The 17,606-nt window shown below is 42.0% G+C and overlaps 1 protein-coding gene across 1 annotated transcript in view; it reads right to left on the bottom strand.

Moving 5' to 3' along the window:
* CACNA2D3 (calcium voltage-gated channel auxiliary subunit alpha2delta 3) overlaps positions 1-17,606 on the bottom strand; it is an 860,744-nt gene that overhangs the window by 72,856 nt on the left and 770,282 nt on the right. Inside the window, exons 30-31 of the mRNA XM_054595275.1 lie at positions 13,160-13,222; positions 9,963-10,033 (exon numbers count right to left, since the gene is read on the bottom strand). Of these exons, the coding sequence (XP_054451250.1) occupies positions 9,963-10,033; positions 13,160-13,222 (134 nt within the window). The remainder of the gene's footprint in view (positions 1-9,962; positions 10,034-13,159; positions 13,223-17,606) is intronic.

Below are 17,606 nucleotides of genomic sequence, written 5' to 3'. Positions count from 1 at the left end.
CCAGGCCCCTTTAACCTCAGCCTGCAGCCCTAGCTAGACCTTATCATTAGCATCTCTGTGCTCCCAGCTGGGTTTCTTTGAAACTTTGACAGAAGGCAGATATAGTCTCTGAAGAAGAAACTCAAAGCAATGCAAACAAAGGCTGGGCAACCTAAGTGCTCCTGTACCGGGTTGAGCCTTAGAGGACAGGCCCAGGGCACTAGGACTTGTTGAAAGCCTCTTTGCTGATCTTCTTCTTTTCCACCTAAACAAAAACCATGACCAAGAAAAATATTTCTTCTAAGAATAAGAATGTTGAATTTCAAAGGCTGCTATGTGCCCATGAGGCCAGGTACTTCACCTGTAATGACTCAGTGAATTAGCTCACTTTGGCTAAATGGTTACCTAAAAACCAATCTTGAAACAGTTTCATGTTTGCAAATATAGCCCTAAAAGCAGGACAGGGAGGCATTTGACATAGAGACCCACCATGGGACATATTTAAGCCATTCTGAAACAAAAATTATGAGAAGCAAAGTAACTCACTAGGGTAGCATGTAAAAATACATATTCTTGGTTAAGCAGTAAAATGTGTTCTCTAGAGCTGCTTTCAACTTGCAAGTGATAGGGCATAAAGCAGGAACATGGGGAATTTGTAACAAAGGGACTATGGCTGTGGAAGCTTTATTGGTTTTTACCTCTCAGGAAGCAGGAGAGTAGAAAGCCCAGTCTTTTGACTTGAGTGCTATGAAGTTCAAAAGGTACTCTGCCTTCTCTCCTTTTGACACTGGGCACCATGTCATCCTGCAGCAACTTCTTATAGAGATTGCACTGTTCTTGAAGGTCAGCAGAGCACATCTAACAGCAGAGGTGTTAAGTTTACACAACCCTGGCCCTGCTGCCTTTGAACATTTCCACTGGAAATCACTAAAACAAATCTAATTTAAGCACCTGTCATTAGCAGAGAGTGAGCGTCACGTGGTCTCATGGCCAGGAGCACAGCACACAGGGTACTGGGGGCTCTCCGATGCTGAACCCTGAAAAGACAGCCCCGAGGAAAGCCACGCTCCTTCTTTAGGTTAAGCAGAGGGTCTACAGCACCAAGTGCTTTTCATCAACAGATGCTGATGATATTAAAAGAAAAAAAAAAAAGCTGCAGGTACTGATCACATCGGCATCTCACCCAGGTAACAAAAGCAGTAACACTGAGCAATAACCAATTACTTTCTGCCAGCAATGTAGGCTCAGAAGGCGAGGTCACTACTCCAAGGTTGTTACAGTGCTGCTAAGTGGAGGGCCTGCGATTTCAGTGAAGGTCTCTTGCTTTGGAAAGCTGTGCATTTAAACTGCTTCTCAAGCATGGATTCCCACAGGATGACCTTCTCCTTTAGGGTCTCATGAGGATAGGTCTCAACAGAAGAATCTGGAAAATGGGATATGTACTTTCTTTCCATTCCTAAGGCAATGTGTGAACACACAGGTTGGCATTTGTTTAGGCAGTGATTCTGAACCCTGCCTGCTCTTTAGAATCACCTAGGCAATGGCAAAATTCATATGTATGCTGATGCTCAGGCATCACCGTTTTCCCCCAAGATTTCACTGGTCCGGGTTAAGGACCTGGTATTGGTTATCTTTTTAAAAACCTTCCCACAAAGTTCAAATCTGCTGCCAGGGCTGACAGCCATGAGGTTTAGAATGTGATGTACCCTACCCCCACCCCTTGCTAATTATTTCTCGTGTTTGCTTTTTCCCATCTCAATTTGACTGTAAGTGCCTTACAGGCAGGAACTGGGACTCACACAAGCCAGCACATCCTCCTAGGGCCAAGTACCAGTCTGGACATATTTAGGGGTGTGTTATGGGCTTAATGGTGTCAGTTGTGTACCTCAGAATTTATGTTGAAGTTCTCACCCCCAGTACCTGAGAACGTGGCTACATTTGGAGAGACGGCCTTTAAAGATGTGATTCCATTAAAATGAGTCCCTTAGGATGGGCTGTAATCCAATTTGACTAGAGTCTCTATAAGAAGAGGAAATTGGACATAAAGACCACCTGCAAGTCAATGACAGAAGACTCAGGAGAAACCAGGCCTGTTGACATCTTGATATTTGACTTCTGGCCACCAGAACTGTGAGAAAATAGATAAGCCACATAGTATTTTGTTCTGGCAGCCCTAGCACACTAATACTGGGTGCTTGCTTCATTCACCAACTAGCCAGGTGCCTTCCACATACCTCAAGGATGAGCAGAATGTCTAAACACACTGGAGGGCAGCAGTGAATTGACAAACAGATGTGAGCACCCCAAAGCCAAGAAGAGAGCACCCTCTGAAATAACATGGCTCCGGGGAGCCCAGGAAGCTTCCAGTATCAGAATCACCTACGTCCCCTCTCTGAGTAGAGTACCGCTCTCCCAGGCACATCTGCTTTGACTGTGGGTCAAAGGATAACATGCATGGGTGCCCTGGAGGTGCCCCTAGCCAACAGCTTATTTGCCCATTCACATACCTCTCCCATGGAAATTAGCTTCATGTTACTCTGAAGGGGAAAATGGAATCATGATTAATCCCACATAGAAAAGATTAAATTTCTTTTGCTTCTTGGTTGGAGTAAGAAATAGAAGGAAACAGCTGAATTCTGCTTGGGGAATGAGTTGATGCAAAACCCATTTGAAACTATAAACTTGGATGCTGGGAGAGCTTTCTTGGGCTCTGCCAAGTTCATGAAGCCATGTCTACATTTTATAGTAACTGCACCACAATAATGCCTGCACTGCACTTAGCATAATGTGGGGCTGGTACCTGAGGCTCAGTACCTCAGTCCCTAGGAGTGTTGGTGTTGTCAATATTATTATGAGTTAAACCCAATATGTGTTATTGAATGTTCCTGCTTTCATTGCCTGAAGTCAGGCATCATGGACAGATGAGTTAGGTGGCAGCTATGACCATTTTTGTCCAGGACTATGCTGGGCATGTGGGGTGTGGGGGAAACTAGGACTTGTGAACATAGTACCATCCCTGAAAGATTTTCAGAGTGGATATCACAGGAAGCCAGATGCAATATTTAAGGGACTTATGTGGTCTGAAGCAAACTGGGCCATGCTGGCTGTGGCAGAGACTATTATAGTTTCCCAATATCCATTCCCTTCTTCTGCCAACCTGAGCCCTGGCTTTTCAATATGCATCTTTCCCAGGTTCCTATGTAACTAGATGAGGCCATGTGATTAAACAGAAGTGTTGTTTGGGAGTAAATACTTTAATAAATAAAATATATTATTAAGATAAATTTTAATAAATAATTTTATGTGGCCTTTTGAACCTCCCTGAATTTTCCTTCTGCCAACCTAGACTGCAGATGTGATGGCTGATCTCAGCAGCTATCTTGGACCATGAAGTAACCTTGAATTTGAAAGCCAACCTGGAGGAAAGCACATTAAAAAAGATGTAATCATACATCCATGATGACAAAATGATGCCCTAAATTAGTATCTTCAGACTATCTTCATATAAAAGAGAAGAAGACCCCTATATTCCTTAACCCCTTGTTATTTTGTAATTTTCTATTATTTCTAGTAGAACTAGCTAGTAATTCATACACTGAATTTCAAGTTTGATCGAGAATTTTCTTTTACTATCTCCTGAAGCAAAACAAGCTTAAGTGTGACTAAATATCTCTGCAGAAAATACTTAATTTGCTCCAACTGTGGGAAAGAGTAAGTGGTTATTAAGAGACCATGGTCTAGATTCTGGAATCCAAGAGACATGAGTTCAAACTCCATCCTTCTCCCTCAGTGAGGTGTATGAACTTGTCCAAGTTCCTAAAATGCTTGGAACCTCCATTTCACAAAGTTCTTATGGGGATTAATTAAGACAATATATGTAAATGCTTAGAATAATGGCTTGCCTATAGTTAGCATTCAATAAATCAGATATGCTGTAATTATGATGAAGATGAGGGCAGGTCTTATTTTTGTTGTAATTGGTCATCCTCAAGCTTTAGGATTTTAAAGAGTGGTCCATTGAAATCTCCGTGTCTCTGCGCTCCCACAAGTTTGGCCCAGAAACACAGTGTCCGAGCCAATTTGTCTCCTTGTTCCCTTCAACGCCACCTTTGACAAAGCATACTTCTGTGGACATGGTCAGGTCAACAGGAAGCCAAGAAGCCATTACATTCATTACATGAGTTGTTGAGTATTAGACATCAGTAAGGCAGTCGGCATTAAAGGAGAGCAGACATCCAAACATAACAGACTTCTCTTTTAACACTCTCTAGACTCCAAGGCCAGGGCATTTGCTGAATTGTAATGTAATTACCAAGGACAGGGAAAGCTCCCAATCACCGCTGTCGCCGAGCCCAGGCAGTTCCATCATATAGAGACAGGGGTAGAAATGGTCCAAGCCTTGAATTTTACCTGATATGTCACCTTTCTAGAAAGGCAATTTAAATAGCAGAAGGAGTCACCACAGGGAATTCTATACAAGTCAACTCTATTAATGAATGTGTGTGGGGCAAGGTGAGGAGAACATTCCCCAGGCCCCAAAGGGAATGTATGAATGGTCCTGTAGGGGTGAACACTTAGGCATGTTGCACCAAGCACATAAAACTAACAAAATAAAAATAAAAAAATCAAAACACAGAAAAGACACAGCTAAAAGAGATAGGAACTATCAGTAGCTCCCAAAGTAAAAACAAATTATTAGCAAGCAGTCTGTTTCTCTATAAGCCAAAGGCCAGGTGTGCCCAATTGGTCTTTCCTTCCTCAGGCTTAATTAGATACACACACACAAAAAGGAAGACCCCCCCCTTGGCAAAAACCACAAAAATGTTGCTAAATGTATGCATTATTTCTTTTAACCCTCACTTGCAGGTATTGGGTTGGCCAAAAAGTTTGTTATTTTCCATAAGATAGTTCTAGTAGCACTTAGTTGTCTTTAACTTCATTCAAAACAATTTTGTTAGATTGTATTGTAAAAGCTGTGTTGTGTCAGTGTGAATTTAAAAGAAAAACTTATCAAAATTGGTGAATTTCTGCACAGCCATTTTAATACTGAAGATGAGAGAAAATATGCAACATTTTTGGCATATGATGCTTTATTATTTCAAGAAAGGTAAAAATGGAACTGAAATGCAAAAAAAGATTTGTCTAGTGTGTGGACAAGGTGCTATGACTGACTGAATGCATCAAAAGTGGTTTGCAAAGTTTCATGCTGGAGATTTCTTGCTGGACAATGCTCCACGGTTGGGTAGACCAGTTGATGTTGTTAGTGATCAAATTGGGACATTAACTGAGAATAATCAATGCTATATCATGTGAGAGAGAGCCAACATACTCAAAATATCCAAATCAAAGTTATTGGTGAAAATGAAAAACGCATCTTTTAGTTTATAGAGAAAACAAAATGGACTTTTTGGCCAACCCAATATATGAATAATTCTTTCAGTTCTATTTCACTGCAAAGGAAACTGAAATTTAATGAGTTAAAGTTGCCCAAGTTCAGGCAGCTCTAAAGTGGGCAGTATCTAGATTGATAACCAGGTACCTTCAATTTAGTATTTCTTGACCATGTCTGCACATGGGAATCATGGGGATGCTTTTAAAAAGCATCAATGCCTGGGCTTCATCCCCAGAAGAACTGAACTTGAATCTCCTGGGATGCGGCCCCAGGGTAGGCGTTTGAAAAGCTGTCCAGGAGATGCTAGCAGAGGCCAGGCCTACAGGCTCGCCCCCACGGCAGTGCTGTGTAGGTAAATGCTGTGCAGTAACCATCTTTGGGGAGAGGGGGAAGGTAATTAGTGACTAAAAAAAAGAGAGAGAGAGAAAATTAAATGAAAAGATCTCAGATTTTTGGAGCTCCTACCCAAGGGCTAATCATGCCCCCTGTTTGCAAATCTTTCTAATTTGCATGGCATTGTCATATACCTTGTTTTAGTTGATTCTTACCAACACCCCATGCCCCAGGTCCTCATTTGGGTGACAAAAGAAACTGAGGCTCGAGGAGACTGAGGAATCTGTCCAAGGCCACATGGCGGAGATTCTGGTGCTCAACCTAGTTTTCTTATTTCAGGTCCAGTGTGCCACAGAGGTCCTATCAGGAACCTTGAATGCTCTCCTATTACTTGCAATCTATATCTCTTTACTTTTCCCTGGCTATCTGACATTGAATGTGCATCACTGGGGACAAAGAAATGAGGAGGGATAAATGAATTACAATAAAAATATCTTGAAACTAGATAACTAGATTTTTTTTCTCAGTAGTCAAAAGAGGGGAGATGTCACTGCCAGTGGCAGTAAAGGGCACCACAGAATGTGGGTTTTGAGAAATAGGAGCATAAGGCTCTTGCTACACATGATCATGAGTGGAAAAGAAAGAGAGCTGAAATGAAAAACCCTAAATGAATTACTTCTCAGGGAGCCCACTTACTTTCTGTGATTAGGGATGAAGAAGCATTTGAAGGTCTCTGTTTGAAATACAAAAAGCTGACCAGGCATATAGAATCTTATGAGAAAACACGTGAAGCCTGGGACTGAGGCTTGGTTCAACAATTTGTGAACTTCAGCTAAAAAAAATCCGGGTGATCTTATCACTCAGCTGGCCTCCCATCTTGAAAATTCTGCTTGTCCAGATAAGATACTGCTGAGACAACATCTTCCTCAATCACCTTTCACTTCTCAAACAGAGCTGAAGGAAGCTAAAGGCACTAATTTTACATAGAACCAGGTCAAGGGCAGAAGCTAGAAGATTCTCTCTGTGCTCAGCTCTGTTAGACGAGACTTAAGGCAAGTTCTTAATTTTTCCAAGCCTCATTATTTTCATCTATAAAATCGATATATTTATATCAAGAGCTGGCTAAATGGGCACGTGGCCTGTGTAACTGCACAGAACCCTGAACTTAGAAGGGTCCCATGCCTGCTTTAAGGCTCTGATGTCACTGTCTTGAAATTCTTGACACTTTCAGAATAAGGGATCCCACATTTTCATTCTGCACTGTGCCTGTTGATCGTGCACCTAGTCATGTTTATACTTGTCTCACAGAGTTCTTGGAAGGGCCTGGTGCACAGAAAGTGCTCAGGGAACGTGACCATGGTGATCGTTGTTTTCACGCTGCTGAAGCAAGTGGTATATTACTGGGCTCCTGGACACTGTGTCATATGTAAGCTGGGTGGACAGAGTCACATCAGAGACTCAGCTAAATGACCAAGAGTGATCATTTTGTCTGTTAGATTGTTTACACCTGCTCCTTTAAATTGGTCATTTGTCGCACAAATCAGTGGCTTTCCTTCCTTCTGCAAGGCACTGCAGATGTAGAAGTGGGTATCCTTTTTCCCCAGTGGCATTCCTAAGAAGAATGGCCATCAGGTCACCAAGTAAGTGGCTTAACAATCCAGGAAAGAGTCCACTGCCCCATCGGCCACAGAAGGAAGCGGCAAATATGGATCAGAGGACATAACAAATGGGAGGTTGATAAAGGGAGACAGTGTTCTCCTCTTTGAGCTCTCTTTCTGGAGAAGATGGTTTGTGGGGGTCTTGTATGTAAAACTCATTTGTTTAGGACTGGGTAAGCCACTCAAATAAAAAAACCTTGTGCCATCCTGGCACTGATCAAGATGCTAAGATGAAAAGTCATCTCAGGGGAGCACTCCTGAGCTTTCTCTGAGCCCCGCCATGTCACCAGAGCAACTCAACCTTCAGATATCCTGGTTTAGGGAGGGGCAGGGCTCTGCTTAACATGGTGCACTGCTCTGTCCCAGAGCACTGTCAGTTACTTGTAGCTACATCCTTCAAGTGCTTCTGAAATATAGGTCCCTAAATGAAAGGACTCAACCTGTGCTGTGAGTAAGCACTGCCTGCTGGAGAGGGCAAGGGCATGAATGTCTAATTTCAAGGACAGCAGGACCCCAGCATTGCAGACCCCATCACCAGGTGTCAAGGGAAGCCTGCTGTGAGATGTGTGAATGCAGAGGAAGCATTTTCTGGTGCCATGGAGAGAGCAAAGCCAAGACTGAGCAAAGATCCATAACAACAACAGCAGCAGCTAGCAATTACTGCGCCTTTAATATATGCCAGGCACCGTGTAAGAACTTTATGCTTATTATTATCTCATTAACTCTGACAGCAACCCATGGAAGTAATTATTATTATCATCTTCATTTTCCTCGTAAGAAAACCAACACTGGGAGAGGTAACTTGACTTATGCTAAGTCGTGCAGCTAGCTAGTCAATGTCAAAGCCTGGATTTGAACCCAATCCACCTGACTCCTTGAACCCAAACTCTCCTTACTCTCCTGGCTCCGGGGAAGGGTCCTTTCAAAGAGGTTCAGGAGGTTTGTCAGCTAACTCCCAGTTGGCAGTAGTTGCTGTTAAAATTGAGAAAAGTCCCCAGCCCTTCCCTTGTCTCAAATACATTAGCTATTCTCAGTGAAAGAACATTCTAGATTCATGCCAACCACATTAAGGAGAAGACTAGGAATTTAAAATTCTTCTCTACAACTTTTCTCTCTCCCACCAAACTGTCTGAAAGAAATATCCAAGAGGGAAAAGAAAGAAAAAGAAGTTGAAAAATATGCTTCCAAATGAGAAACATGTGTGTGATTATTCTTCATCTTTTGTCTCTCCCCACTACCAAGTTGAAAACATGCTAACACGATACAAATGCACACATCCACATAAAGATATGAAAAACCAGTGGTGCCCTGGATGGCAGACAAGCCAGAAGCTGCCCTGGAAGCTTTCAGAAGCCCAAGAAAACTCCATAGCAACCCAAGCCTAGCTCCCACCAGAGTTTTCAAGCATGTGCACAATGACTCCTGGAAAGAAGTTAGAAACTGTACTTGAATTTTAAACAAGGAATGGAGCAGGAGCGAACACTCTGCTCTAGAAAGGCATGGGAGCAAGTGTGCCAGAGATTGCAGAAGTGCTGGAGTTTTGCCAATTTTCATATTATTTCTTTTTTCCCTTCTTCTGGTACAAACAAGCAATGGAATCTCAAAAATTAGGTCATGATTTTTGAATTCCCTGCTTTCAGCATAGTGGTCAGCTGGTCTTGTTGACTGGCTTAAAAGTCTGATTTCCTGAGGTAACACTTCCTGGCCATTTGGCTGCAGGAGAGTCATAAACCAGGGAGGCTGCCCTGCCCACCGGCAGCCAATGCGCAATGGTTCTCACAGGCGTGTGAGGTCCATCCTTGTATTTCCTGCTATTATATGTTTAATTACATCAAATATGTTCATGAAAGCACCACTCCAAAGGACATTTCCTGTGAGGCCAAGGGAAGGGAGACAGGTTGACTCTTGGGGGACATTCCTGGCATCCTGATCTCTTGGGGTTATAGTTTTTCCTATAGGCTTTGGTGCCCTGAAGAGCACAGCTGGCCGCCCCCAGGAAGGACATTGTGAGGAGGCTTTGCTCAGGGTCGGCAAGAGCTCTCAGGACCCACTTGAGTAGTATACACCGACAGTGGAATTTGGCAGCACCTGTGTTTTCTTCCAGCAGCAGATTTAAACTTACCTCCAGCTGGGAGCAAGTGTTGAGACTTTTCACTTTCTCATTTGATTTTCTAAAATTATATCAATAAGTCTCTAAATATCACTGGCCATCCCTGAGTTCCAGATTTCTAGCAAACTTCCCTGGTTTATCAATAGGAGACAAAATATCCCCCTTTTTGACCAGGTGAAAATGTTTCCTACTTTCTTGCAATCACTTGCTTGAGACTGATATAATTGTGCCCCAGTGCAGGCTCCAACTTCAACATTGGCCTCCAATAAACTCTGGGCTGGGTGAACAGGAAACTCATTGTGAGTTGAGTTTCTAAGACTCTTAACACTCAGGCAAGAGGCATCAAATTTCAGCAAGATCTTCTGGAGCATGAACACAAGTACAAACCAGCCACAGGGTCAAGTCTGGGCTTGCTTTATTTGACCTTGGTTTGTTTTATTTTATTTAGGCAAACTTTCTCGGGGGGTGCAGAGGACCATAAAACCCTTACCTTTTAAAGGAGCCCATTGTTAACAATTTGTTCATCACAGCTCCCTCGACCTCACCAAAAAAGTCTCCAGTCTGTGAGGAAGAAAAGAAGACCCATGAGGAAGTGTACATAAATAATGGGCCCAAACACCAGAGAAGAAAGAAAAGTGGACACAGTCTGTGTCCTGGAGCTGACAGGAGCAAGGGCAGGTTTTGGGGACTGTTACATAAAAGTGGGGCAGGTCTTAATAATCACGAGAATTTATGGGATTACAGAGCAAGCTAGCAAGCAGATGTGAACGTTCCACAATGCAAGCGGGGCAGTAGGTTGCATTTCATAACACGTGCTGGGTGCTGGACTTAAACACAAGGCACATGTGCAAACACACACACACACACACACACACACACACACTCTATATCCTTGGATAGAGTAAGCATTAATCTGCACTCAATCCCTTGTGATTAAAACACTACTTCATATAGACAGAAACAGGTTGTGAAAGGGCTTCCTAAGCATTAATAAAAAGAATTGTTTATAATTCCTGGATGACCTGTTTAGGGAACTATAACAATTCTCTTCATCAATCCTATAAATTTCCTATGGTTGGGAATATGTCCTTTCTCAAAATCACTTTCTGGGGAACACTCTCATTTTGTCCAAAGGCAGTTCATATGTTGAAAAGGAAAAGAATAAGACAGTCCAGTTCCTTGAGGAAACAGCATGACAAGCAGATTTCCAAAGGTCTATGCCTTCTTTGGGGCTCTCTTCAGGGCATTGAGGCCTAGCACTAATTCCCCACCATCAGGCAGATGGTTTTGCAAGTCTAGTTCTTGGCACTGGCTGAGCTATGCCAACTTGGAATGGTGGGATAAAGGATTAACATCCTCAGGCACCCCTCCAGACCCCTGAAGCCATGTCTGTCAGTGTGTCCTGGGGAAGGGCGTGTGCAGTGCATTGAACAGAACTTGGGGCAACAGTCTTCCCCTGGCCATGCCCTGGAAGGAGCCAGGGTAGACCAGCGGAGAATCCCTATCTCTACTGTGGCTGCTCTGAGGACTTATGGCTTACGTGTGGTTGGATGGAGGGCATTACTCTAAGAGCCTGAATTAATAAGTCTCATAGGCTTTGCATTAACTAAATCCCAACTGCATTTACCACTGAGTGACCTCAATCATGCTTCTCAGAGTTTTCAGGCAGAAAGGCCTATATACACTTGGCCAAAAAGCCAAGAAAGAGAGGGGGGAGAACTAGGAACCATTTCACTGACTGAATATTGAGCACTGCCTTTTTACTCAGGGGACCCTTGGAACCTTTGGCCAACTGTGAGCATGTAAGGCTGTTAGGAGCAAGAAGGACGTTAGTGTTTCATGTGTGTAAATATGTCAGGGTCAATGGAACTGGTTGTTAGATGGAGACGAATTATCCTAACGGGGGTGCAGGAAACATCGAATGGGCCCAGGCAGAGGCAGGCTTCCCGGGCAGTGCCGCAGACTTGCTCCGAGGAGAGACACAGCAGGGAACACAAACCACGAGCAAGGATCGGGGCTGCATCTGAGTCACTATCTCAGTGGTTGTTGTTGTTGGCTGTTCCAGGACTAACACTGGAAGACACCCACCACACCCTTCCTCCCCAAGGAGCAGGTTCCTATCTTAGCCCTTTATGATTATGAAGGAAGGACAGAGTTCCTCCTCACAGCTTATTAATTTGTGTTCTTGCTCCATCAATGAGTCTTCTTCCATTTTTTTAAATTGAGCTAACATTGCTAAATAACATTATAAGTTTCAGGTATACACCATTATAATTTAGCATCCATATATTATAGCATGCTCACCACCAAGAGTCTAGTTTCCCTGTGTCATTATGCGGTGAATATCTCACCGGTTCCCCTCCCAGCGAAAAGGGTGCCTTACCATAGGCCTGTGGACTTCTCTGCTCCCTCAGAGACCGGCTTTGTTTCACCAGCTTATTCCTCTCATTTAATATCCATTAACTATCCCATGTCCAGTGATGTTCAATCTCTGAGGAGATGGTTGTGGGCAGTTTGAGCCTCAGTATGTACTATGGGTTTTCACCCATCAAAGGTACATTTAAAAATCCCACAATAATCTCATGGGTAGAGAGGAAACAAGCACCGTTCTACATGTTACCTCTGGCCAGGGTTTATAAATAAGCAGGCCTTAAACTCTGACCCTAAGAAGCCACACTTATGGACAATTAATTAATTTCGTAAGCAATAATGGGCCTATTATACTGTTAGCTACTAAAGACTTCCCAATGATTTAAATTGGACTTCATATCCTCAAATATTACAGTGATAAGCAGCCTTATGTAGCCAGCCATTTCCTTTTACAGAGCCCGCCAGGAGGCCCACACAGGTTAGGTGATGTACACAGACTGGTTCAGAAAGAGAGCTCCCACCAGGAACTGTCTACTTTACCTCTATACTCCACCACACTGCTAACGTTGCCTGTATTTTACCTTCTTTTACTATGTTAATTTAACTTATAATTGCAAAAAAAAAATGTTTTAAGTGCACAATGTTTTAATGCTATGGATGTTAACTCTTTTGATTTTTGAATACACAGGAGATTTCTGTGCTCAGCCCCAAGACTTGTTCCCCCGACCCCAGTCCCTTTCCCTCCTGCCCCCGCACTGCACGGGGCTCACTCAAACGAAGAACATTCTTTGTCTATCTCCGGATCCTTGTCCTTCAGGGTTGAGCCCCCAAGTTAATCCTTGAACTCAGATTACCGATTTTTAAAAAGCAAAAACCAGAAAGAAAGCTATAAAGAATAATTATGTTGGAGAGTGTGTGTGTGTGTGTGTATCTATGTCTGTATGTATATATAAATTATATATATATGAAGATAAAATATCAAAAAGAGGGCACCTCCTTAAAATTGCCCAAACTCTTTAAGGCACCTCTACCCTTGAGGCATAGAGTTCTATAAATTGAACATTTTATGAGTGAGAGAACAGGCCTTGGGCTCTGCATCCCCCGCCCCGTCCCCACTGGGAGGTAAAAACTCTTTGGGGCCTGCTGAGAAGTAGGCTGTGACATTCTTAGAAGGATGGAAATAAGGTTTTATAATCTCCTGCTATTACCTCTTAAATATATATCATTGTCTCAAAGTTTTAACACCATAATTTGTTTCCCCTGACTCAAGCACTTTCTGGGCTCCTTACTTTGAATTGGTAGATATTTCTCTCTCACCTGTGTGTAGTCTTCAGACACCAGAATAAATCCATTATTGTCTATGAGGTAACAGTTCACAGTCTAGAAAATAAAAATACCAGAGTTTCAACTTTGTATCCTCAAACCTCTTTTACACAAAATGACGTACTTCCAACATGAGAGAAACCTATTTTAGGCTGTTCTGGGAGAACTGAAAATGCCTGCTGGCTCTAGGAGTTAAGGCCATGGTTAAACTAACCCATGTTTACTTTGCAAAACTAACAAACAAAAATAAAACACCAAGCAATCCTGAACATCCCAGATTAGATTAAAAAGAACGCACATTAAAAAATTATTATTTACAGTTTGTCTTCATTTTTTGCTTTATATGAATAATATTTCCCAGGAACAAAGTGATCAGAGGCCACGAGTCTGTATTCACAATGGTTGAAGTGCGGGCTGTTTTGAAAGCAAAATGCCAGCACAATGTCATTACTCTAATGATGTATTAATGAAAACACCGTGTCAGCTCAGAAGACCATCAGGGGACCAGGTAATATTTTTTAATTTGTTCATAGACTTAGGCAGCGGGGGAAGGGGCAGACTTCTGTTAAAGGGGCCCCTCAGGCCTCCTAAAGGTTTTCAAACTGTGTTTTTAATTGGGAGCTGGATTTGGGGGCAGGGCTGTTAGCTTTTGGTAGCTCAGACTTATAAATTGTGGAAAGCAAGGTAAGCCCAAACCTCTGCTTCCCCCACACTACTTTAATCTCAAGTGAATGATTTGCTACAGGCTAAGTTTTAATTACAGTGCTGTGGAGTTTAAACTTAAGGTTTAATTCCGTCCTTGATGTAACTCAGTTTCTATTTATTGCAGCTTTACATACCAACTGCAACATTTAATTTGTAACATATCTTTACTCTGAGCTAAATTCCTTCTAGCTCTAGGCCACCGCAGGGCTGGTGTTTGCAGGGACATTTACCTATCCATGGAGTTGGTTTCAGAATAGCGCAGGAGGTACAGTCCAGGGTTGGTCCGGAAGATTCATCCTCTATTACTAGGCAATGGTGGAGAATTAGCAGAAAATGAAAGGCTTGCTAGCACCTTGTATGAAAGAGATGGCTGCTCTGGTGAGCTGCGTGGTTTCTCTTGGTTACTCAAAGGGACCAGGTGAGTGACTTGGGCAACCTGGTCACACCCTTGCTATTTGAAGAAGCTCTTAGCTCTGTGGATGTAACTTTGGCCCTAGTGGGAATCTAGACAAACTTTCTCCATTTTTAGGAGACAGCATTATGGGAGCAACCACACAAGAGTTGTGCTGTCCAATTTGGCAGCCACTAGCTACATGCAGATTTAAATTTAGTTTTAAGTTAGTGAAATAAAATTAAAGATCCAGTTTCTTGGTTGCACTAGTCACATTTCAAGTGTTCCACACTAGCTGTAGCTAATGATTCTACTTTTATACACTCCCATCACTGCAGAAAGTTTTTTTACACAGCAACATTTTTTTTTTTTAGATTACACTAGTACTCCAATGAGTTTTAACCCAGTTTATATTGGGTCATATTAAACAAGCCCATATCCTTGATGGTTTGAAAGTCATGATCCTCATTTTCCAGGTCTAGACACAGAAGCAAATGATGGTAATCTTCCGTTCAATCAATAAATACATGGTGAGTATAGGAGCGTCTTCCATATTCAGGTGTTAACTCTCTAAATCCTTCCCAGTGTGTAGAGAATCCAAAGTCATCGTAAACCACCCCATCCCTAATTATGAAATTAGTTCCTACTCAAACATCCCTAGCCAATTAGTACTCTTGCTATTAGACCTATATCTTTGGTCAGTATCGCTCTGCTTGTCTAATGTAAATATTGGACAAGGCATGTACAAGGCAAACAGATTATAAAGTCAATTGAAAATTCTGAGAAAAAGGCAGGATTTTGTGAAGTCTATCAAAGTGATGCTGGAGATTGGCTCCAATCACACAGGATCTGTCAGAGGTAATGCATGAAGAAAGAAAAAAATCACCACAGGCAATAAGAAAGATGCTTCCAAAGAGAATGATTTCAAAAGCAAGGGACCAAGAGAAGCTCCTGGAAAACTGATCAAACTCTACTATCTTTGAGCCTTCTTGTGATCATTCACAGGAAATCAAATGTAAAGTGAAGGTTTCTATATTGTGATGTATTATAATTTTATCAGAAACAATATACAGTTGATTCTTAAACAACATGGGCTTGAACTGTGGTGGTGCACTTTTATGTGGATTTTTTTCAATAAATACTGTAAATGTATTTTCTCTTCTTATGATTTTCTTTTCCCTATTTTACTGTAAGAATACATTACAGAATACATGTAACACACAAAATGTGTGTTAATTGACAGTTTATGTTATCTGGTCAATGGTAGCCTATTGGTAATTTAGTTTTGGGGAAGCCAAAAATTATGCATGAACTTTTGACTGTTCAGGGGGTGGTGCCTCTGAACCCTGTGTTGTTCAAGGGTCAATTATATTCCCTACTCCTCAACCCCACTAAATTTTTTTTTTGTTTGGAGAATTAGGGTAAAACTGCAGTTATAACCTAAATTTGTTAAATATAATAAATGTATTTTCACAATTTCCATTCATTTAAAGACAAAGCTTCAAAGAAATGTTTCACTAGTTGCTGTAAGTCTTTGGTTTTTGCAAATGGAGACCCCTGTGCTCCTTATCCTGGGTAGCAGTGGGTGGGATCGAAGTGGAGCTGGCCATTTGGAGACACACCCCTCCCCCCATTCTCTTCTGGGATGAAAGGAACAGAGCAGAGAGTCTAGAGCAGGAGAGAGAGATGCTTCCACTCATAACTTGGAGAACCAAGCTGTGAAAGTAGAAAGATGGTAAGCTTGGGAGAACACCAGTTGCAAACTTTCACTCAAAGAAGTTTTCCATAAAATATGTGATTCTCTCTAATAATAATACTATTACTTAACAGAAATAATAACAATAACAATAGTAACACCAGAAGAATGACAGCTACAGGACAATTGATAAAATCCTTACTTGTCACACTCTCAAGTAGGGATTATCCTCTTAGAGGAGAGTACTGCAGCCCAGAGATGTTACCTTCCCCAAGGTCACACAGTGAAGCAAGTAGGACATGAACCCAGCACTATGTGACTCCAAAGCCCACTACTTCCCCTGGGCATAGGTACAACCTATTCATGGAAGGCTTTCCCGGTTTGGACAAAAGCAATCCCTTAACATACATAGAGCTAAGAACAGATCTTATCTGCCACATGTTGCCTGAGGAAACACAACAAATGGCAGAAAAAACAGCCAGACCATTCAAGATACCAAGTGCCTAGTGTGTTATTATTATTAGGGCTGAAAACAATTAAAAACAACAAAGGTGACTGGTATGTGGGCCATTTTTATATAAAGCAGCATTGAGCCCAACTGTGGGTCCCTGGACTCGCCAAACACATACTTTTTAAGTTAATATCTGAAACAGAGAGACTTAGTCCAAACACAGCTGAGGGGGATTTTTCTGTACATCCCTATCACTTGCTAAGGAAAAATCTATGCAAGAAAAAAAAAGCCCATTATAGGCCAGAGTCTAAAAGTACACTTAATGATCCACTCCATGTGGTCTACATCCTGCCCATTAATGATGGGAAAAGGAACAAGAGGAGGGCTGACCAAAACTCCCTGATGACAATATGCCTAAGCTTCCACCTGCTCCAAAGAACCTTGCATTTGCTCCAACATAGTGCGCATGCTCTCCTGGGTAAGGGCTGGGGAGTCGTACTTGCTCTCTTTATACTGAGTACTGGTTGGTATTTACTTCTTTGATCATGCTTCCATTTAACATTATTTTTAAATTCACATTTCCCCCCTTAAATTAGGACTCCATGACAGTTGACTGGTGACAGAGAAGATGTCATACTGTACTTGTTTATGAGTAAGCATGCATTTCAAGGTTACCTAGATTATTAATAGACTTGGTCACATTCTTAAGCAAAAAACAGATACAGCCAATGTTGTGATTTACAAATCATGAAGAAAATCACAGGTCAAAGGCAGGCAAGGATGCTGTATCAATGATGCAGACCAGGGTCATTAATTCTGATGGGCAGTATTAAGTTTTCATGGGCAATACTTTTATGTTAAGTAAATTTAGTTACCATGATGACTTTCTGAACAGACCTCTCCACCAACGACTACTTGGATTAAATTATTATTAGGAAGTGTCGTGGAGTGAAATAAGATCGCTGGAATTAGGTGAGCAGGATACTGGGTAACGGACTAGTCAGCACAGAATTAGCCAGAGTCCAGTGTGACCAATTGTTTCTTCTTGTGTCTCTTTACAATAAATAATATTCAACTAACTTCTCCACACCCCCCTCCAGTAAAAGGAAATGGAGATCTTTTTCTCAGCTTTCCCTCACTAGGCTACTCTCCCCCAAAGTTAAGGCAAACATCTTGGAAGGTGCCTGCTCATCGCCCT

Source organism: Pteronotus mesoamericanus, unplaced genomic scaffold (assembly GCF_021234165.1).
Source record: "Pteronotus mesoamericanus isolate MK-2021 breed Mesoamerican mustached bat unplaced genomic scaffold, CSHL_Meso_final scaffold_54, whole genome shotgun sequence".
Taxonomy (NCBI): domain Eukaryota; kingdom Metazoa; phylum Chordata; class Mammalia; order Chiroptera; family Mormoopidae; genus Pteronotus; species Pteronotus mesoamericanus.
This window is presented reverse-complemented; position numbering and strand designations above follow the sequence as displayed.